The sequence below is a fragment of the Lynx rufus genome, unplaced genomic scaffold (genome assembly GCF_022079265.1).
Source record: "Lynx rufus isolate CCGP_SWC_20201006 ecotype Redwood Valley unplaced genomic scaffold, mLynRuf1.p SCAF_2, whole genome shotgun sequence".
In the NCBI taxonomy this organism is placed as follows: Eukaryota; Metazoa; Chordata; class Mammalia; order Carnivora; family Felidae; genus Lynx; species Lynx rufus.
In genome coordinates, this window is record NW_025814834.1 from 44,577,078 (window position 1) to 44,600,529 (window position 23,452).

Genomic DNA, 23,452 nt, shown 5'->3' on the forward strand with positions numbered 1-23,452 from the left:
GGGACACTTTATAATATGTCTTTAAATGTAATAAAGAGAAATCAAGTATTTCAGGTTGGAGTAGACCAGAGTGGAAGAAAGTAGAAACTTCCATGTTAGAATGCCATATTTCTATTAATGTAGTCCAATATTGCATTAGTCTTTTGGACAGCCACATCCATCCAGCTACATCTCTTCCTTGTGTGTTTATATTTTTATTCTCAAGTGTAGAATTTATACAGCTCCTGTTAATTTTTTTGTCTCTGGTTAACTGATGTTTTAGTGAATAGTCTTTTGAATTGCCCTTGGCTCTTGATTCTTTCATCCTGATTATTTATTAGTTGCCCCTGCCAACCTCAAATCACTTCAAGATTTAATCAGTATTGTGGTTTCATTCTATTGCTTATAAATTTGTCAGTAGGTTAGAGCCCTATATTACCACAATAGAAAGGTTCTTGTTCAGTTTATCAGCAGTCTTTGGACTGATTTGTTCACCAGATTTATAAGCTTCTGGGATGTATATTTAAGCCCATCTTCTTTCATCTTGGTCTCAAAGTTGTCATGGCAAAGATTCTTCAGATACCATCATACAATTTGGATCACAAAGTGTATTCATCTAGCAACTTTGTTGGAATAGTCTCCAATTTATGTCAGAAAAGAAAATGAAGTTAGGATCCATTCTTTTGGATGTACTTTATAAAGCTTGTACTTTATGTGTATTGACATATATTTATCTATACATGTATATGTGTGTATCCATATGTGTATATAAATGCATATAGATTTTTTAAATGAGTTTTCATGTATAGTATGCTTTTCCCATTTTCTTTTCAATTTGGATAGAATTGGGAACAAGATCCTGAAACTTTCCTGATCATTATAAAAGGAGCTGGTGGAAAGGCTTTCTGTTCTGGGGGTGATATCAGAGGTAAAAACTTTTTCCTCCTCTTAACCTAAATGCTTTTTTCCCTGAGTAGAACTGATAAAACCAACAGGAAATTTTTGTAGTACTTTGTAATTTGCTTTACTTAGAATTTTTTTTATTATAATGTCTTAGCTTTTGTAGTTAATATTAGAAAAATGAGAATAGCATTTTTTTAAACTATGTATGTGCTCTTCATATATCCTGTCTTTCTACCTAAATCATCCTAAACAAAATGTATAGTTATGGTGTGTGAGTCCACTTTTTATTTTAGGTTAGCTGATATTCAGCAATTCAATTTGTTCTATAACCTGACAATCTGGCCATGTTGAGTGACTTGTCATTGTCCAAATATGACATTCTTTCACATATCTCCTTGACTGTGCTTGTGCTTTTCCCCAGTTCATGATCCCAAAGCAAGAATGTACTTATACATTTATCCTATTGTCAATGTATTTTTACAGATGTTTAAAAATGTTGAAATGAGTTAAAAAGATTAATTCTCCTTTCTAATTCTTTAGGTCAATCTGTATACATATAACTATTAAAGGCAAAAGAAAGAAGAAATGTATATTCTCAGGATCAAAGTCATGTATTTATCATCACCACTGGTGATGATATTTCAGTATTTAATATATACTGAAACTGTTTTTACACTTTGTAATGAAATTGGTAGAGTTCAGGGATGGTTTTTTTTTCCTTGAGTTTTTATCGTGTGTGTGTTATTTATTTTTGTATTGTGTTAAGGCAGTACTGTTTCTATTATATTTGGAATAGGAAAAACAAGCTTGATTTAGGATATAATTTTAGGTACCTATTAAATTTTTTTAATATTAAATGTGATTTATTGTCAAATTGGTTTCCATACAGTACCCAGTGCTCATCCCAACAGGTGCCCTCCTCAATTGCCCATCACCCACTTTCACCTCTCCCCCACCCCCCATCAACCCAGTATTTAAGAATCTCTTATGGTTTGTTTCCTTCCCTCTCTGTAACTTTTTTTTCCCACCTTCCCCCTCCCCCATGGCCTTCTGTTAAGTTTCTCAGGATCCACATATGAGTGAAAACATATGGTATCTGTCTTTCTCTGCCTGACTTATTTCACTTAGCATAATACCCTCCAGTTCCTTCCACATTGCTGCAAATGGCAAGATTTCATTCTTTCTCATTGCCAAGTAGTATTCCATTATATATATAAACCACATCTTTATCCATTCGCCAGTTGATGGATATTTAGATACCTATTAAATTTAAAGTAACTTGAATGTTAAAATTTCAGTTGCTTAGATAGATTTGTTAACTGAATTGTTTGAATTTATTGTTTTGCCCACAACATGAATATATTTAAAAAAATGTTTTTCAGCATGGAGCTAACCTTTATTGTGGAGTTGAGCCTATGATCTTCATAGTTTACAGATAGGCAGAACCTTACGTATTGTTTTTAGCTTCTTCTAACTGTGAGCTATTTTTACATACACATTTAACTTTATATTATATATATAAATATATATGTAAATTATATATATATATAAGTATATATATATATTGATATTTGGAGGTACAGTTACAAGTTACAGATTTAGTTTATGTGTATAAAGAAGTGGTCTTCAATTCCAGGAAATTTAGTTGCTTTAAAGATGTTTATTTAGTCCAAGATGATAAGTGGGCACTCAGAAAAAAAAATTTTTTTAAACGCTATTCATTTAATTTTAACTTCTATGGAATTAATTGATTAGAATAAGATAAAGAGGAAATCAAAGATTTTTGAGGTAACAGCTTCATTCCATAGGCAATATAATTTGCACTTTTGTCATTTTAGAATTGCTAAATACTGGTAAGAACTGAATAAGAAATAATAGATGAGGGTTTGGGGGCATGCATATATCAGTGAAATACCATTAATGACAAAAAATAGACACCAAATCTTTCTTTTAAAAACAAGGAAAAGAAGTCAACATTTGGAACATTTTGAAAGAAAATATATCAGTTTTCTAGAATTAGTCTAAATACCTATAGTCAACAATTTTTAGGTAACTCTTTCCCATAGAAGAAATATGTTTATATTTTAATTTGTATTTTAGTAGATAATTCTTAGAAGGGGTGCCTAGGTGACTCAGTTGTTTGAGCGTCCGACTTGGGCTCAGGTCATGATCTCGCCATTCCCGAGTTTGAGCCCTGCATGGGGCTCTGTGCTGACACCTCAGAGCCTGGAACCTATTTCAGATTCTGTGTCTCTCCCCCTCTCTCTGCCCCTCCCCTGCTTGCAGTCTGTCTCTCTCTGAAAAATAAATAAAAAAGACACTTAAAAAAACATTAAAAAGACTTAAAGAGGAAAGGCATATAATCTTACAGTATATGGAAGAGAATGGTTTGGTAGTAGTCTTAACATTGACTGGACTAGGAATACATTGGGTGCTCAGTGTTTCATGGTGAAATGAATGTGGCAGAAATATTTAACTAGACAGAATATATTGTACTGTGTGTATGGGTACATGGATACGCATGCACACACGTGCTTATATTTCTCTGTGTGTATGTATAATGTACTTTGTGTTAATATATGTTATCATTGGAAATGTATATCCAGCAAATCTTTATTTGGGTGCTATAGAAAATAGTCAAAATAAAATGGTAGCAATATATAAGTTCTAAATTAGGTATAGCACTTTGTAAGAAATTCTTAAGAATTTTTGCCTTGAAGTTTTGACTTTGAATATGGATCTGGGGCTGTGTCTGTGGCAAGGGCACTTCAAAACTTTAACAAACCATTCTAGAGTTTCCCCTGGTACTTAATATCACAGTATTTTAAGTTTATTCTCTTTCTCTTTGACAGTGTTAACTAGAAAGCACTTTATTAAAAAATTACAATCTTTTTCCCTTTCTTCTTCTTCTTCTTTTTTTTTTTTTGTAGTGATCTCAGAAGCTGGAAGGGCAAACCAGAAGATAGCTCAAGATTTCTTTAGAGAAGAATATAGGCTGAACAATGCCATTGGTATGTGTGTTCCTCTGAGAGCTTTAAAAATGGAATCAAGATATGAGCTGCAGTGTCACTTGTTAAAGATACAATCAGTAGACATTCTTATTACTCTTTCTACTCTTTCATAGACTATATGTCAGGCATAAATAAAGCTGATTAAACTATTCTGACTGCTCATTCCAGAACAATTCATACTTTAATATTAGTAAGCTATACTTAGTTACTGTATGTCCTACACTCAGTATGAAAACATGGATTCTGATTATATCGCTGGCTTTCTTAGAAAACAAAAATCTTGGGCCTCAGTTGTCTCTGTAAAATTAGGTACCGTTTCCTAATTCTTCAGGAACTCTGGGATGAAAATGCCTTTATAGTTGATGTTCCAAGTTTCATTGGAAGTGAAGCAGTACTTTTATCAAGCATGTGCTTCAAATGTTAAGTTGCAGGGAATAATATAATAAATAATTGTGTACCCACCAGCCAGAATGAACAGACATTAATATTTTATTTTTGCTTGATGTTTTAAGATGTATTTAGAAGAGATAAAATACTACATGTTTTAAACTTATACTTTAGTTGGCTCTGTTGTTTTCCTTAGTGCCATTCTTTTCTCTCCCCAGAAGCAACCATTATCTCTCCTCAAGGGGCAACTGTTGTTAGTTTTTAGTGTATTCTACTAGACCATACTTAATATTTTTACTGTATATTTATGAACAAAAGTAGTATTACTGTGTGGTTTTGAAATTTATAGAAGTAACATCTTACTATGTATACCAGTGCATAAGTTGTTTTTAATAACATGGAACGAAACTGTTGGGTAGTATTCTGTATTATGAATGTATCCCACGTTACTTTTCTGTTCTACATTAATTAATATTTTAGGTTATTTCAAATTTTTACTAATACAGATATGGTCCCCTTAGTGTCTATGTACAAAAGTTTCTCTAGGAATAATAGAAGCAGAATGGATGGATCATAGTTTATAGGTCTTCAGCTGTTTCCAGATTCTTCTCTAAAGTACAAGACTTTATTTTTTGCATGTTGTTTCCATCATTTTTTTGTGTTAAACTTTGTATGTTTAATATCTTACTGTGGCTTTAATTTGTATTTCATTGCATATTGGTGAGATTGAAGGTGTTTTCTTTTCTTTTTTTTTAATGTTTATTTATTTTTGAGAGAGAGAGAGCGTGAGCGGGGGGAGGGCCAGAGAGAGGGAGACCCAGAATCAGAAGCAGGCTCCAGGCTCTGAGCTGTCAGCACAGAGCCCGATGCGGGGCTCGAACCATGAACCTTGAGAACATGACCTGAGCCGAAGTCGGACACCCAACCGTCTGAGCCACCCAGGCGCCCTGATAGAAGGTGTTTTCTTAAGTAATCATTTAGATTTTCTTTTCAGTGTCATCCTTTCTTCATCTTTCCGTTGGATTGTCTTTTTCTTACTGATTGTGTAGGTCTTTATGTATTCTGGATTCCTCGTTTTTGTAAACTATACATACTTCTCTCTGTTTGCTACTTCAGGTTATTTTTTGGTATATCTAAGTTTTTATTTGATGAGTTGAAACGCATATATTCTTTTCCTTTATGATTTATGCTTTTTTGCATTAAACCATGTAACAACACTGAGGTTATTAAGATGTTGTCATATTTTCTTTTAATAGTTTCAATATTTTGTTTCTTTGTACTCTAAGTCTTTAATGTACTTGGGATAGTTTTTTGCATGTGACATCCTTTAACTTTTAGTTTTCAGCTAGAAAGCCAGATGTTGTGATTTCTTTTATGTGTAAATTTCATGCCTTTTTCACTGATGTTAATGATACCTCTGTCAGGTATCAAGTTCTTATATGTGACCTGGTCTGTTTCTGGGCTTCTTTGTTCAGTGGTCTATTTGTACTTATGATGAAACTACAATGTCACAATTATTACAGCTGTAAAATATGTTTCTATCTAGTAGTGTAAGTTGCCTTTGTTGTCTTTTAGAATTGTCTTGGCTACACTTAGGCTTTTAATCTTACATATGAATTTTAGAATTTTAGTTTTATTTTGTCTGGCTCTACAGAAGATTCCATTGAGGTTTTGATTGGAATGACAATTATAGGTTAGGGTGAATTGACATCTTTCACGTTGAGTCTTCCCATCTATGCGTGTGGCATATCTGTATGAACACATAAAAACTTGTGGAGTTAATAGTTTGCGTACCATGAAACTCACCCATTTCAAATACATAATTCAATAACTTTTAGTAAACCTGGGTAACTATTACCCTAAACCAATTTGGAACTTTTCATCAGATTTGACTTTTTATATCCTTGAATAATGTTTTGTAACTTTATTCATAAAGATCTTCCTGCTTTTTTTTTTTTTTTAAGTTTTATTCTTAGGTAGCTTACTTTTTTGTTACTACATTTAGTTGTAATTTTTACCGTTAAATTTTGTAATTTACTGTCTTTGGCATATTGAAGTGATTTGAAATTTAAATTTGGTTCTTATATCTAGCAGCCCTGCTGAAATTTGTTATTCTAATGATACTTCTATAGATTCTCTTGGCTTTTCTACATAGGCAGTTATACCATCTGCACAATTTTTTTCACCTCTGTCTCTACAGTTTTTTTTTAATTTTTTTTTTAATTTTTTTTTAACGTTTATTTATTTTTGAGACAGGGAGAGACAGCATGAATAGGGGAGGGTCAGAGAGAGAGGGAGACACAGAATGTGAAGCAGGCTCCAGGCTCTGAGCTGTCAGCACAGGGCCCGATGCGGGGCTCAAACTCACGGACCGCGAGATCATGACCTGAGCCGAAGTCGGACGCTCAACCGACTGAGCCACCCAGGCGCCCCACTACAGTTTTTATATTATGAATTTTCCTATATTTTGGGGATAGGACCTCCGTTACAATGTTGAATGATTGTAGTGTTATTTCTGATGTCCATGGGAAAGCTTTTACAATTTTAATTTTTAGTATTATCTTTTTGTAGACATTTATTTATTTATGTATTTATGTATTTATTTTACCAGGTTATGGATATTACTTCTATTGCAAATTTGTTAGGGGTGTTTTGATTTTTTTGTGCAGTGGTAGTGGTGGTGCTTGTTATCCTGTACTTGAGCATGCTTTTTCTCTCCTTCTCCTGGAAGGAATTTATTGACTTCCTGGCTCAGCAGATGGGTTTTCTAGTCATGTTTTGCATATCCAATAGCTCTTCCTAGCATGAGCTTTTATGCAGGTAGTCCATTTCATAAATTATATGGCCTAGAATTTATTTAAAAAAAATTTGTTTTCTAATGTTTGTTTATTTTTGACAGAGTGTGAGCAGGGGAGGGGCAGAGAGACAGGGAGACACAGAATCCAGACCAGGCTCCAGGCTCTAAGCTGTCAGCACAGAGCCCGACATGGGGCTCGAACCCACAAACCACGAGATCGTGACCTGAGCCGAAGTCAGAGGCTTAACTGACTAAGCCACCCAGGCACCCTTAGAATTTCTTTCTGACTTAAAATAAATACACGCTCACTCACAATTATTGGCTGTAGCTTCTCCTCAGCTATTGATTTTGGGTTTGTTATGGCACTGATGGATATCCTTTGTTTGGCTTTGAACTTGGATGTGCATTAAAAAATTTTTTTTTCCTAGAATTTATATATCTTTGAAGTAGGAGTGGGGAAAAGAGGCTGTTTCTTGATTTAACTCAGTGAGCTGGATTGAATGGACATCTCTCACTTCTTTAAGTCTCAAATTCTGTGTATCGGATTTACTTAGAATGGCTTACTCATTTTGAGAATTTATACCAGTGATATCCAATAGGACTTTCTACAATGATGAAATTATTCTGTATCTGTGTTGTCCAACGTGATTGCTACCAGCCACATATGGCTAATGAGAACTTGAAATGGGACTAGTGTGAGCAAGAAACTGAATTTTAAATTTTACTTAACTGTAATTAATTTTAATTTAATAGCTACATTTGGCTAGTGGCTACTATATTAGTGCAGTTCTATACTAAATAAAAGGAGATAGGAGAAAACCTTGAAGCAGTTGGGTAAAAAAATAGGAAGCGTTCAAGGTTTAATTTCTATACATTGTAGTGACCTATTTTAGCTAATAAGGAATTTGACAGATTGTGGCTTTATGCACTGCATCAATTAGCTTCTAATGTTTTATGTCTGAAATATATATATCTAGAGCTGAAATGGGGGGATTGTGTATCTCCATCTCAATAGAGAAACTTCTTTCCATAGTTTCTAGGGAATTAGAGTTCTGTAGGGAATTGCAGTTCAAGATTGAAGGGAATTCTAGCTCAAGACTGAAGGCTGTGGAAGTCCTTGCAAATATGAAATCAGAATTAAATTAATTCTGGAATTGTGCTTTGATGGCTTATTTGGCAAATTGGAAACATTTACAGAACTGCTAGTTGTGTTAAAACTGTAGTTTTACCCTTCTACATTACATGGAATATTACTCAACCTTAAAAAAAGAATGAGATCTTGCCATCTGTGACAATATGGTTGGACCTGGAGGGTATTATGCTAGATGAAAAAGGAGAAAGACAAATCCTGTATGGTTTCACTTATATGTGAAATCTAAAAAACAAATGAATAAACAGCAGAAACAGACCCATAAATACAGAGAACAAACTGATGGTTGCCAGAGGTAAAGAGGGTAGAGGCATGGGTAAAATGAGTGAAGCGGGGAGTGAGCAATACAGTCTTCCAGTTATGGAATGAATAAGTCACAGGAATAAAAGGTACAGCCCATTGAGAATATAGTCAATGATATTATAGTGGCATTGCATGGTAACAGATGGTAGCTACAATGGTGGTGACCATAGCATAATGTATATAAACTTGTTGAGTCACTATGTCTTACACCTGAAACTAATATAACGAACGTTGTATGTTGACTACACTTCAATCAAAAAGAAAAAAAAATAAAGTCCAAAAGAGAAACCAAAAAAACTGAAGTTTTTTTTTTTTGTGGTCTTCACTAAGGAAGTAATATTGGCAACAAGCTGTAACAGAAGCTCAGTGATTTACATTTTTGTTATATTATAAGCAACTCCCCCTCTCAGAGGAAAAAGAAAAAAGGGAAAGGAACAGAGTAAAATTTTACAGAATTTTTGAGCTGAAAGGAACTTCTGAGGCCATATATTCTCATTGTTTAATATTCTCATTGTTTAATAGATGAGGAAACTTACATGTGTATCACATACACATATATGATATGTGCATATACATTAACTTGTGTGTGTATGTATACCAAAAGCTATATATGTGTTGAATTGCCAATATATAGGTGTGTACATGTCGGGGGGTGGGGTACATCTGATGCCAGTATATATGTTGAATATAGTTGGATATAGTTAATGACAAAGCTGAGACTAGAATCTGGGTCTTTTGACTCCCAGTCCTTGCTTTTTACTGTATGCTGCACTTCTCTTTGTATCCAAATACTTTAGATGTATTGAAAACAAATTACATTCCTTTGAATACAACTGTGTACATAAACAGCCATGGCTTATAAAGTAAATCTTAATTACATTTTTCAATGGCTGAGCTATAAGGCTTTCATTTTGTTTGAAATTGAAGTGTTGAATTGCTAAATTAAATAGATGATCAGGATTGTGTAGAAATCGACATTTTAAAAACATATTTTACAAGCCATATATTTAGCTACTTTGGTATTTCTTACAAAATTTTTCTAGGGAAAATATTCAGAGTTAGTGTAATATGTGATTTTTGAAAAAGTGAATATATTTTAAACATTGTAACTAATTATAGCTCTGTTTCTTTTAGGTTCTTGCCAGAAACCATATGTTGCACTCATTCATGGAATTACAATGGGTGGGGTGAGTAGACTATTTTACACACATCATTGATATGTGAGTTTATTAAAAATAAGTTAGTCATTATTAATCAGAAGTGAGATGATTAATGTAATATGGCAGAACTCATTGAAACAAAATCATGTTTGGATTTTGGAGCTTTCTAGGTTTAGGATATAATATTTGCATATAACACTTTTAGACTTATTTCCACCCAAAAGAATATGTTCTTAATTATGTTATATACTATTTTAGTTTCTTGAATTAGCAAGCTTTTTTAACCAACAGAACGATTGAATTTTTTCTTGTTACATAGAGTGTTTTTTCTACTTATAAATAAACTGCTTCCAACAGCTTCAGAAAAGCACCTGGAATGTTAAGGTTTTCTTAGACTGAGTGGTTGGGGATGTGTTTGCCTAAATTGTATCTATTGCACAAAATCTCACCTCAGTGAAAGTGTTTGGGTACTTTATGAAGTTTTCTGAAACTGCGTTTCTTATCAGTTACAAATATCTATGTTGTGTCTGTGCAGTTACAAAGAAGTCTTAAATGTTTTTGGTCTTGAATAAACTTGGAAAAACATGAAATAATTACAGAAAAAGTGGAAAATTGCATGGCACTGGCTATACCAAAGACAAGCCTTTAAGAAAGTGAGAGGTCAGAATGTACCTTCATGGCAAGAAAAGAAAGGATTTAAGTAGGTTGTAGGAGGCCAAAGGGCAGAATTTCAAAGATTCCATGTTCAGTGTTTCAGAGATTTAGTCTTTGGGACTATAAGAAGACCCCTCTTTTTGTGGTAGAACCAAACTAAATAAAGCCTCTTGGGCACTGGGAATTGCTTAGATCTTGCACATCATTTTGGGAAGGGACTCTACTAACAGCTGTGATTAGAAAGTAGGATCAACGGGCCACATGTACTTCTTGGCTTGTTGGCAGTTACTGAGCATGGGTTGATCCTGCTTTCTTTGTCCAAATACTGGGGAAGAAAATCCCTGAAAAAATACTGCAGAATAAAGGGAAGGAAAATAATGGAAATGTTGAAGGAAGAGCTGCCTTGTGAATGTGGAAGGAACCAGGAAAAAAATGAAAATAAAAAAAATATTGGGCATTCTTACTAACATGTTAAGAACACTTGAATGATCCAAAAGATGGCACCATAGAGCTTGCTTTTATTTTTGTGGTTTTTTTCTTTTTATTATATAAACTTTTTTTTTCCCAATCCAGGAAAGTAACAATTTTACTTATGTTCTCTATCATGAAGAGTAAGTAGCATGAAAGTTTGTAGAGGGGATGGCTATATTCCATTATGTTTTAGATTTCAGAAATTTGAAACTTTACTCCATATTTTAGTTTATGGTAAAATAAAAAATGTTTGCTAAGTGCTTCTTCACTTAGTTGCTCAAAATTGTTGAAGATTATGTCATTCCAGTGTTTTTGCAATAGATTAACAATTTTTTTATTATGAGCAATTTGAAAGAATAGGTCATTCTGTTTCCCAGAAAGACATATTTTTAATTCCTTTTCCCTTTAGTTTAAACATCTAAATTCATATTTTTTCACATTAATATATATGTATATATAGAAAGGAAAATGCCTAAAAATCAATATTAATTTTAAGTAGATATAGAACAGAGAAAAATCTTTAAAATTTTCTCTGTATGTGTAGTTCCATCCCCATTTCCCTCTCGACTGAACTGGATTTAAAGAGATTTCAAATTTCTTTCTTCCTTCCTTTCTTCTCCTTTTCTCCATTCCTTCTTTCTCTTCTCTTCCCACAATGCATTTTATAATAGAAATAAAGCTCGCCCCCCCCCCAACTCAAAATATGGTGCAGTATGGTATTGTTGTATCTCTCAAAGTGTCCTAAGATGCTGCTAGCAAAAGGCTTTATGATCAATATAATGGAAAATTTAAAGTTTAAAGGCATAGACAGGGGTATGAGACTGCAGGGGCTGTGAAAGGAAGAATTAGGAAATTTCCATTGGATTTCAAAGTGTGTAGAATATGTGCTTATATGCATTCATTTTTATCTGTGCTCATGTTGAACTTTCTTCCAGTGTGGGTGATTATCCTCTTTGTCTTGATAGAGAGGGGTGGGGTCTCCCTCTCTCCCTATGGTATTCTATGATTTCCGTATGCCTTTTTAGGGGAGAGTTAGAATGGCTTTTAGTTGCACAATTTCTGATAGTAAATTTTTAGGGTCATTTAGTTTCTCAGCCTTTTTCATAGGTAAACATTGGGTTGTATTTTTGAAGTTGCAATGGATTATCCTCTAACAGAAGTTCCTATACTTTTTAACTCTATTTTACCCCTTGTCTGCCTTATTAGATAGAACCCTTGATTCTCCACTTTACTCTTTTCCCCCTGACTCAGGGATATCTAAAGGCAGAATTGGGAGGTGCTTGTATTTCCTTACCAGGACCTTGGCTTTGTTGCCTCCCTTATCCACCATTTTAAGGTATTGAGTTCTGACTCAATATAGAACTCAGTATAGAACTTTGACTTTCTAGGAGTATGGGTATTCTTGGCAACTTCTACAGACTTGCAGATTCTCAGATCTACAGGGTGTTCTTTTCTTTTTTCCTTGGCCCTTTCCTGTGGATATATTCGTAGGATTTTGGTTCATTTTGTTTTTGTGAATTTCCCCTAGGTTCTTGGTCAAGAGGCAGGCACCTCCTCCCTGTGCCATCCTGACCCTGCCTCTGTTTCATCTACCATGTCATCCATACACCATGTTGGGTTGAATGATTTGTGGTCTAGAGGGCTCGGTTCCTTATTGAGGCATCAGATTATTGCACTAAGAAGAAAGGGGGAGCGAGCTCCTCTTGCCCTTAAAATGAGCTCATTCTCCTACCGATATATTGACTTAAGAGGTTTAATGTTAACAAGAGGTTCATTATGATTTTAGCCATTATTTGAGATTATTCTCCACTATTTCACCCAACCATCAAAAGTTAATCTATGTGTGCTAAATACTGGTTAGACTCTGGGCTAAAATAGTTAACAAGGCAGATATGTTTTCTTTCCTTATGGAGCTTCCAGTAGAGAGAGGCAGGGACAGGTATTCTGGAAATACACAACAGTACCATCCTCAACTGTGTGAATATGTGTGAGTACTTTAGTGAAAGGGCTGGTGTAGGGGAAGCATCTTGGAGGAAGTTCTATCAGCAGTCAGGAAAGAACAAGTTGGGAATAGTGGAGAAATATGATTGCTAATGTGTATAAGGGGTTGATGTAGTGTGGAAGGACAGTGGGCAAAATGAGAAGATAGAGACATGTAAAAGGAGATGAGAGAATGTGTATTTGGGTAAACATCAGTGTGCCTGGATTTTGGAGTGTGAAGGAGATAGTGGTTAATGTCTGAGGCCAGAAAGGTAAACAAGAAGCTAGATCAGTCCTTTTATATAAGCTATGTTGGGTAGTTTATCCTAAAATCAGTAAGGAGAGCCTTTAAAGTGCTTTTAGATGGGGAGATGGCTTGATCAGGTTTGCATTTTAGAAAGATAAGTCTCTTGTGGGAAGAACAGATTGGAGGGGGTTAGGGTTGGAAGTAAAGAGATTGTTTAGCAAGTTATTGTAGGGATCCAGGTGAGAGATTATGGTGATTTTGGACTAGGGTAGCATCAAGGACCTGAAAATTAGATTTATGGGCAATATTTAGGAGACTTGGGATTTGATGAGGGCTAGAACATGGGAGGGTAAAGAGGAGGAGGAGGCAAGCTTGAGTTCCAGGTCTAGTGTGGGCACTCGAATGAAGGTTGGACTGTTCACTGAAATTTTGGAGGAAGAATGGCAGGCGGTGTAGACGGGAGGGTGAACAGAGATGAGTTTAATTTCAGGCTTGTTAAATGTGAAATGCCTGTGGACTATCCACATGGGTGGGTTGTGTCTGAACAAAAGTGTTGGTTGTGCAAGTCTGAAAATCAGGGTGTTGCCTGGGCAAGAAGTTCAGTTTGGGACTCGTGTAGGCACAGTATGCTCTACAGTGTGTGCTTCTGGAGCATGAATAAGCTCATAAGTGATTGGTAAGTGGTGAAATCATGTTAGCAATAATGTAAAAGTTGTGTTGGTTCATATGCAGGGTTTTTTTCTAGACAAGGGGAGATAGGATAGTGGCAATAAATATATAATCATCAGCCATGCAGGAAAAAAGTGCTTAGATCTGTTGATGTACAGTGAATAGGAATTCTCTTGTCTATATTTTAAGAAAATTAAATACTTGTTGGGCAGCTTCCACCCAGAGAGCTAACCCCCCATACCCCACCCCCCCCCACACACACCGACACACACACACCCGGCACTTGGATGTTTAAGGGCAGCCCCACTGGCTTTTAGTTGCACTTCTACCTGCTTTGTTCTCCACACCTGCTGGTCCTGCCCTGATTAAAGTATTGCCATTGTTTCCACTTTATTTTTGTGCATTTTAAATATCTGCTCTGGTATTCTTTGTTTATAATGAGATGCCTGACTGGGTGATCTAGATCAGGTCCCTGGGACCATTTACAGTTTCTGTTAGCATTCAGATTACAAAGTTGCGTAGGTTTTGAGCAGACTGCCCAAACTCTATTTTTCCTGTAAGCTCTGTGCAGTTTTGTAGAATCTGAGGATTTTTTTCAGAAATTCATTTTCTTAGAGCTGCCTTGTATTGAAAACTTGACAATAGAAAAGATTATGCAAGGAAATGTGACAGAAAGAGTGACAACCAAAGTAAGTCCAGAATGGAATCCTAAAACAAAAAACACCCAATGTTTATTGGCCAGGGGCAGAACAAGGACCCTATAAAAGGCACTGAATAAAAGGGGTCCAGAAGAGGCAAATTAGAAGAATGGCCTTGTCATGGGAAATTTCAAGTTGGCTACTGTGCCCCAGAAGTCTTTGATAGTTTGTTTTGTGGCAAAGAGCATATCCTAGGTTCCTCTCGTATGCTGCATTCCCCAGACCTGAAAGTCAGCTGTTTCTCCAAGACCGCTCTGATTACTTCTAGTAGAAAATGGTAGTTAGCAATAACAGCCTGGGCATTAGTTAAGTTGATGATTGTTTCTACACTCTTTCAGTGAACAGAACTAAGAATACAGATCTTGTTTTTATGAGAAGATAGGTCCTGAGTTAATACATCTATTCAAATTTAGATTTTTACTTCTTTGATATTGGTATCTTTTTTATATTAAACATCTTTTTTTTTTTAAATAATGTTAACACTGTTACAGATTTGCTGTGTCCTAATACATATACTAGTTTTAGAATAACAATATTACTAAAGATAAAGCCAGTTGAAATAATTACTCTCTTTCCCCTATACCAAATTTTTTTAGTGACTTGTCTTTTTCATATTTTTCTGGAGCATTCAACCTGGTTCTCATAGAACCAACTCTTTATTTTTATACTCTTATCAGTTTACAATGAATTTTATTTAAAGCACATACTTACTATACAAGTACGACTGGCATAAACAGACTAGAAATACATATGACTAACATTTCATAAACTCTAAATTCCACAGATTGTAGTATGAAATTGTATCAAAAAGTAGCCAGAGAGTAGTTTTCAGGTGCTAGTTAATATGGACATTAGTTAATATGCTTTACAGAATTAATGGAAATCCTTGGTATATAATTGACCTATAACGTTGTGTTAGTTTTAGGTGTACTGTGTAATGATTTGGAATGTGTATCTACTGCAAAATTATTACCACAATAATTTAATATCCATCACCACAAATGGTTAACAAAAGTCTTTTTTTTTCTTGTGATGAGAGCTTTAAGATTTCCTCTCTTAGCAACTTTCAAGTATCCCTCTGGCTTTTTTACTTAAAGTAAAGTAAAACTATACCTGAAGAATGGTAGACTGTTAATATCTAAATAAATATTTTTCTCGATTGTTTGGTTCTGCTGAATGTAATTTTCATTCAGAAATAATATGAATTATGCATCCAAAGCAGGGGGAGTTAAAATACATTAACATTATGTAATCAATGTATTAGTATCATTAATATGCAGTACTAGCCTATTAATATTAATGAGAGAAGCATAATAAAGTCTTTGTTTTCACTGTGGAGACTGCTGATCAGACTGCTAATCTAATGCATGTGGTCCCAGAGATACGTTATGAAACGTATTGTATATTTATGATATTAACTTTTATACTATAGTGAAGTAATGTACAATGAAAAACCTGTTTGAATTTCTAACAGAAACTTATACCTATTTGAAAGCACTGTTTCAAACCCTGAATGATGATGAGAGAGGACTCTCACATACTCTCCGATACTGTGATGCAGTGTTCATTCTGGGCAGGAGCTTCCTCATTCTCCCTGATTAGAATTTAAATCCATGACTCTTTGTATAAGCATTAGTCACATCATCCCATTGTGTGCCTTTCTCGGTTAGTTGCTTTCTTAACGGTGGTTGTTGGCTGTTTACTCTGTAACATTTAATTTTAATTTTAATTTATTTTTTTAATTAGAAAAGCATTTTTATTGTGAAACAACTTCAAGTTTATGGAAAAGATGCAATAACAGTACAGAGAACTCCTATGTATTCGTCATATTCCCTGTTATTTCCACATATGTTTATCATTCTCTCTTCCTCTCTTCTGCATCTATCTGTGAAGAATTTTTTTAACCATTTGAGAGAAAGTTAGAGACGTGATAACTATTGTTAAATTGTTCAGTGCGTATTGCCTAAGAATAAAGACACCAAAATCAAGAAATTTAACACTAATACAATACTATTATCTGGAACATTTCTTTTTCAAGCACCAAATTAAATTGTTCCACATGTGTCCTTGTTTGTTTGTGGAGAGAATAATCTTGCCATTAACATAAATCATGGGGACTACCTGGGTGGCTCAGTCGGTTAAGTGTCCGACTTTGGCTCAGGTCATGATCTCACTGTTCACAAGTTGGATCCATGTGTTGGACTCTGTGCTGACAGCTCAGAGCCTGGAGCCTCCTTCGGATTCTGTGTCTCCCTCTCTCTGTGCCCCTCCCCTGCTCGCTCTCTATCTCTCTCTCATTCTCAAAAATAAACATAAAAAAATAAATATAATAATGGAATGGTTGACTATATCTTAGGTTAACTTTAAATATTCTTGTAATTATCAATTTTTACAATGTTTTTGTCTCAAATAGTAATATTATCTGGAAATATATAAGTGGTGCTTATTTCTAGTTGCTAATTAACATATTTGCATTGTAAAGAATTTAACTGTGCTTTTTAAGTAATTCTAAGATCTTTGTAAAAAGCCTTAAATAAAGCTATGTCAGCTTTTTCCATCTATCAGTCTAAAAACTCATCTATGTCTCTTAATTAAAAAAGTCTTAGATTGCCTAAATTTTGCCTTTAAAGATTATAAAATTTAAATAAGTAATTGTTATTCTTATGACAGTATGAGTTTGACTATGTTCATATATTGTTTAGTTGTTTTTTGTTTGTCCCTATTAGCATTTTTATACTAGGTTGTAAAAATGGATCAGATTCATTTTACTTTATTAGCACAAGGTGAGCACAGTACTGCAGTGATGATTGTTTACTATTAATAAAAGTAAAAAAGAATGTCCGAGTGCTTGGGACACCATAAATAAAAGGCACAGAAGGGTTAAATGTAAAATAGATACCATACCACCACTAAACTAAAAGACAGCTGACATATTTTAATAACAAGGTAAATTTTATGACAAACTTATTTGATATAGAAGGACATTTCATAGTTATAGAATGGTTAGCTATAACAAATCCAAATTTGTATGCCCTGTGAATCTGCTGTGTATTGTTTCTCTTTGGTGTTAGTCATGTGGTCCTTTCTTATATGTTGGATTATTTCTAATCGGGGCTAGTTACTTCTAACTGTTATTTGAGTCCTAGGATGACATTATCTTCCTTCAAGGAAGATGTGCCTTTGTTTCTAGCAGGTGTCTAGGTTGAGAGCACTAGTAATTCCAATCATCTAGATCCCGTCAGGGATGGAAGGATGTGTAGCTGGGCTTCACTCCAGGTGAGGGCTGGTCTGGATTCAGGTCACCTTAACTCCTAGGGTGTTGCATTGAGGGGCCCAATTTGGCAAGCCCTAAATTCCATTATTTGTTTCCTTAGCAGGTAGGGCTTAGTTCAGTCTGTTAAACTCTGTTCAGATCTTCACCCTCTTAAGATCACTGAAGTCAGATTCTGAAAATTTTATTGACCTTAATCAACTGTAGAAAACTATTTTATAAATATTTATCTAAAAATCTCAGTTTATAACTGAATATGAAGCTGAACTGAGTTATACTTAATGAGTTCCATAACATACAATATGACAGTAGTGTTAAAACTGAGAAACTATGGGAACAAACCCCTGGCTATCTGAAATAACTCTACTGGTATGATATTGTCAAACATTTTTATGCTAAAAAGTAGAAAGTCCTAAGAGGGGAAATAGACAAAACCACAATCTGGAGCAGAAAACAGCTCAGTGTAAGTACATATATACACACGCGTATTTTTCACGCATACACGTAATTTGAACATTGTGTAATAAACTTGATGCAATTGACACGTATTCAGTAACTGCAGATGTGTTCATTTCATGTGTGCATGGGACAGTTACCAAAATTGGTCACAGAATTAGTCTTACAGAATTGATTTCAAAGGATTAATCTCCAGACTCTGGCCCCAATAGAATTAAGAAAGCACTCAATAATAATAACTAGAAATTTCTGAATATTTGAAACATACACTTATGGCTGTGTCTTAAGGGTAGGGAAGGATTACTTAAATAATACATAAATGCACCATAAACAAAAATAACACATTTAAAAACTAAGAACTTTGTGCATTCTGAGTCATCAATAAGAGTGAAAAGGCAAACCATGGACTAGAAAATAGCTCCTGGAATGCATATGTCTGGTAAAGGAATCATATACAGAATGCATAAAGAATTTCTACAATCAATACAAAAATCCAGTGGAAAAATGAGCAATAGATGAGAATAGACCTATCACAAAGATATCCAGATAACAAATAAATGTAACAAAACATTCAACTGCATTAATCATCAAGGAAATGCAAATTGAAGTAACGATGGAATATTAACATATACTTGTTAAAATAGCTAAAATTATGAAAGACCAATTCAAATATTGGTGAAGATAGGAAATAACAAACTCACTTCTGGTGGAGTACAAAGTTGGTACTAATGCTTTGGAAAATTGTTATTAAAAAAAATTTTTTTTAATGTTTAGTTTTGAGAGAGAGAATGTGAGTGGGAGAGGAGCAGAGAGAGAGAGAGGGGAACGCAGAGCCCGACACGGGGCTCAAACCCAAGGACCGTGAGATCATGACCTGAGCTGAAGTTGGATACTCAACTGACTGAGCTACCCACGTACCCTGAAAATTGTTATTTTTTTAAAGTTGATTGAATTAGTGTCCTTTGACCCAGTAGTTTTACTCCCTGGTATATGTACCCCATCAAAATGTATGCACTTACGCACCAAAAGATATGCATAAGAATGGCATCGAATCATTATTTGCAATAGTCCCAAACTAGAAAACCTAACTGGCTATTTATAGAATAGATCAATAAATTATCCATACAAAGGACTGCTGTACAATGAAAAAAAATTGCTACACACAACATGAATGAATCTCACAGAATGTTGACTAAAAGATAAATAGTATATACTCTATGATCCTATTTATATCAATATAAAACCAGAAAACATAAATCTTATTTTGTTGGAAGGATAGTAGTTGCCTGAAGGATAGAAGGAATAATGAGTTGACAGAGCGCATAAAATAATTTCTGATAATTTTTATCTGCATTTTCATTACTTGGGTGTGTTCACTTTGGGATAACCCACTGGACCTGTATACTTATCATTTGTTACTATTTGTATACTTTCGAATGTGTATTCTATGTCAAGAAAGTTATTAAAAAACAAAAAACACGCCAATGTGCCTGACCTGAATGAAAGTGAGGAATGTGGAAAATGGTAAAACTCTAAGATGAGGGAGCTAAAAAGGGACCAAATCACATAGAGCCTTATTGGCCGTGAGGAGGAAATTTGGTAATACTTTAATGTGATGGGAAGTCACTGGAGAATTTTGGGCAGGAGAAAACTTTAACTTTACATTTATTTAATAAGCTTTCTTGGCTGCTGGGTAGAGAATGGATTGTGGCAAGAACAGAAGCAAGACTAGCCCAGGCAGAGATAGTAGTGACTTCAACTTGGGCTGTTACAGTGGAGATGTGAACCGTGGCCTGATCCAAAGTATATTTTGAGGTAAGAACTATCTAGACAGGTTCATAGATGAGATTGGGAGATCAGAAAGAAAGAGGATGATGCTGAGGTTTTTGGCCTGACCAGCTGGGTGAATGGTGGTGCTATTTACTGAGGGAGCCACTCATTTAAGGAGATTTATTTCTCAATTTATTTCTCAATAAATCAAGAGATTTATTTCTGATGTATGAACATTGAGAAAAATACTAGAGCTTCAAATGGAGATGTGAAATAGGTGGCTAGGTATGCAATTCTAGAGAAATCAGGATGGAGAAATAATTTAAGTCATTAGTGTTATGGTGCTTAAATTCCTGGGGCTCTTGGAAGAGATCACCTAGGCAACAAATGTAGAAAGAAGAGAGTACAGGTGAAGTGGAACAGAGGAAAGACATCTGATCATTGGGGGTGGGGGGGTGGGGAGGAGGGCAGATCAACATTTTGGTGTCAAGGAGAAGAACAAGAACAATTAATGAGACACAAGGAAAACCAGGAGAGTGATGGTATGTCAAAGTCAAGTTAAGTGTTTCCTGATGTAGGGACTAAACAGCTCTGCTAAATGCTACAGATACAATCCAGTTAGATGAAATGAGATTTGACTAGTGGGTTTGGAAGGATGCAGGGGGAGTATTTGAGAAGAGTCAGGAATAAGAAGGATATCTTACATTTGGGGAATAAATCTGTACAGTATAACCATTAATGCAATAAAATTTGAAGACTTTGAAGCCTTTTTAGTCTAGCAAAGGAGTTTATATAACAGTAAATTTTTAAAGATTCAAGGGAGAGCTTATTGTAAACAACCTATAATGGATTCTTTTATGTAAGATACAAAATTTAGATATGAATCTGCCATGTAGTTGCTATATCCCTTTGAACATTGATCAGCATTTATATTTGTAGTATCTCCAAGCGAGGTGGCTTGCATTTTCCCAGCTTTCCTCTTAATTGAAAGGCTTTTAAAATTGGCTCTTAATGGTACTTATGGCAAGGATCTCTTATTCTGAAAGCTTGTCATTATTAATTTTTTCTAAAATCTTGAAGTGTTTGATTTCATTCATTGTTTTTTCAGCTATGGGTGAAACAAAAGGTATCATGTAACAACAAGATAAAGCACTGAATCAATGAGTACAGGATCTGTAGTTTCTAGATCAAAGAATATGGGGCTCATAAATTTCTTTCTCTATTGATATCAAGAGGTAGATAAGGCCCTGTATAGAGAAGTTGGGCTGTTAGGTGGTTCTCTTGCCAAGTAAGGAGGATTTCAGGAGATAGAATGGAAATGACTAGTCAGGGATGAGCTCTGTTAGCAGGAAAAAGGGCACAAGGCAGCTTATACTGTGTGATGCTGAAGCTTGACAGGATGTAGATCTGGTTCTAATCAAAAATGTGGTGAGGGGCGCCTGGGTGGCGCAGTCGGTTAAGCGTCCGACTTCAGCCAGGTCACGATCTCGCGGTCCGTGAGTTCGAGCCCCGTGTCGGGCTCTGGGCTGATGGCTCGGAGCCTGGGGCCTGTTTCCGATTCTGTGTCTTCCTCTCTCTCTGCCCCTCCCCCGTTCATGCTCTCTCTCTGTCCCAAAAATAAATAAACGTTGAAAAAAAAAATTAAAAAAAAAATGTGGTGAGAGACTTTTTTAATTGAAAACATGGACTTAATGAAACAGATGCAGAAAAGAGAATGGAGCAGTTATTAGACAAGCACAGCGATTACACAGGAACCCATAGACAAAATCTGTAGCATAGCTACTTGAACTGCAAGTGTGGACTTGAGGCAAATTTAAGTAGTATGTTTGTCATTTTTTCTCTCCAACTGTCTCCGCTGCTTTTTGTATGTTTGCTTGGTTCTCTGTGCTGTACAGGCTGCATGCAGCCTTCTCCATTTATTTGTCTTCACCCTATGTAGTTTCTGCTTTAACTTGGCTCACATGTCTTTGGCTCAAATTTCAAATGACCTTTAAACTTTGGCTGTCATCAACTCACAGCTGCCCACCATTTTTTAGTTTAAATACCTGACAGTGAGAATCTTGTCTAATGCACTTTTCTTTCTCCCCCTTTGCTCCATGGGCCTTACAGTTCTGGTGTAAGGTGCCTCAATTGGGTGCCCATCCCTAGTTCAGCCACCGCTCAGGGAAGGGCAAAGTCTCTGGGCAGAGAAGTTTCCCATAGAGAAAGGGCAGCAATGGGGCAGGTAGTATTCTTCTTTAGTATGTTTTCCTCACTTTAAAATTATATGATTAATTGAAATTGTAAAGGCTTGGAATTTTGGAGGAATGGCATGAAGGCCCTGTGGCTGGTGGAATAAGCACAGCAAGTGTGATGGGAGATGAGGTCAGAGGTGAGCTGGGCCATACTATGTATACCTTGCATGCCATGGATCAGTTTGAAGTGTGTGTGTATCTCATATAAATATTCATGTTTGTTCAAATATGTGTTAGAGGGGCGCCTGGGTGGCGCAGTCGGTTAAGCGCCCGACTTCAGCCAGGTCACGATCTCGCGGTCCGTGTGTTCGAGCCCCGCGTCGGGCTCTGGGCTGATGGCTCGGAGCCTGGAGCCTGTTTCCGATTCTGTGTCTCCCTCTCTCTCTGCCCCTCCCCCGTTCATGCTCTGTCTCTCTCTGTCCCAAAAATAAATAAACGTTGAAAAAAAAAAACAAATATGTGTTAGAGATACACAGGGAAAAAATCTGAAGGGTTACATACCAAATTAATAACTTTATCTGGAAAAAAGAGAGGAGACTAGGATTGGGGCTATGGTCAGATTTAATAAAGGGGGATATAGTCCTTGCTATTTGTGGAATTCAGGGTTAATTAAAAGAGGTAGGAGGTCGGGGCGCCTGGGTGGCGCAGTCGGTTAAGCGTCTGACTTCAGCCAGGTCACGATCTCGCGGTCCGTGAGTTCCAGCCCCGCGTCGGGCTCTGGGCTGATGGCTCAGAGCCTGGAGCCTGTTTCCGATTCTGTGTCTCCCTCTCTCTCTGCCCCTCCCCCGTTCATACTCTGTCTCTCTCTGTCCCAAAAATAAATAAACGTTGAAAATAAAAGAGGTAGGAGGCAATAACCAGAGGAGTATGGTTTGAAACAGGGTCAGTCAGTGAGGCCTGGAGATCTACCTACTGTGCAACCCGAGAGGAAGGCAGTTCTGAGTCTGGGTACTCAAAAGAACAAAGTCCAAAAACTGGGAGTCCATTCCAACTCTAAGTTCTTAGCAAGACATTCCTGAACACTGATAACTTTCATCTACAATTTGATAAACTGAAGTGGGGAGTAGAATATGAAGCAAGGACTTTTAAAATAGTATAATAAATTATTAATGAAACTAGTAATGTTCTATTTTCATTAAAATTTGTAAGATTGTGATCTTGGAATACATACAATTGAATTTGGGTCAGTGTTGTCAGTTGACTGTGTCATGATAGAATACCTATAACGATGATATTTACCTGTAGAAAGAGTATCGAACATTGTAGATTTAACTTATAAATGTTGACACCAAAAGATGTAGGTGGTGGCTGA

The 23,452-nt window shown here is 35.7% G+C and overlaps 1 protein-coding gene across 5 annotated transcripts in view; it reads left to right on the top strand.

The window, feature by feature from the left end:
• Nucleotides 1-23,452, top strand: part of HIBCH (3-hydroxyisobutyryl-CoA hydrolase) — a 119,754-nt gene that overhangs the window by 49,084 nt on the left and 47,218 nt on the right. For 3 of the 5 annotated variants that reach the window (XM_047085973.1, XM_047085969.1, XM_047085971.1), the window contains 3 exons: nt 823-907; nt 3,813-3,893; nt 9,665-9,717. In XM_047085973.1, coding sequence (XP_046941929.1) covers nt 823-907; nt 3,813-3,893; nt 9,665-9,717 — 219 coding nt within the window. The remainder of the gene's footprint in view (nt 1-822; nt 908-3,812; nt 3,894-9,664; nt 9,718-23,452) is intronic. The other 2 variants (XM_047085970.1, XM_047085972.1) reach the window with 2 other exon arrangements.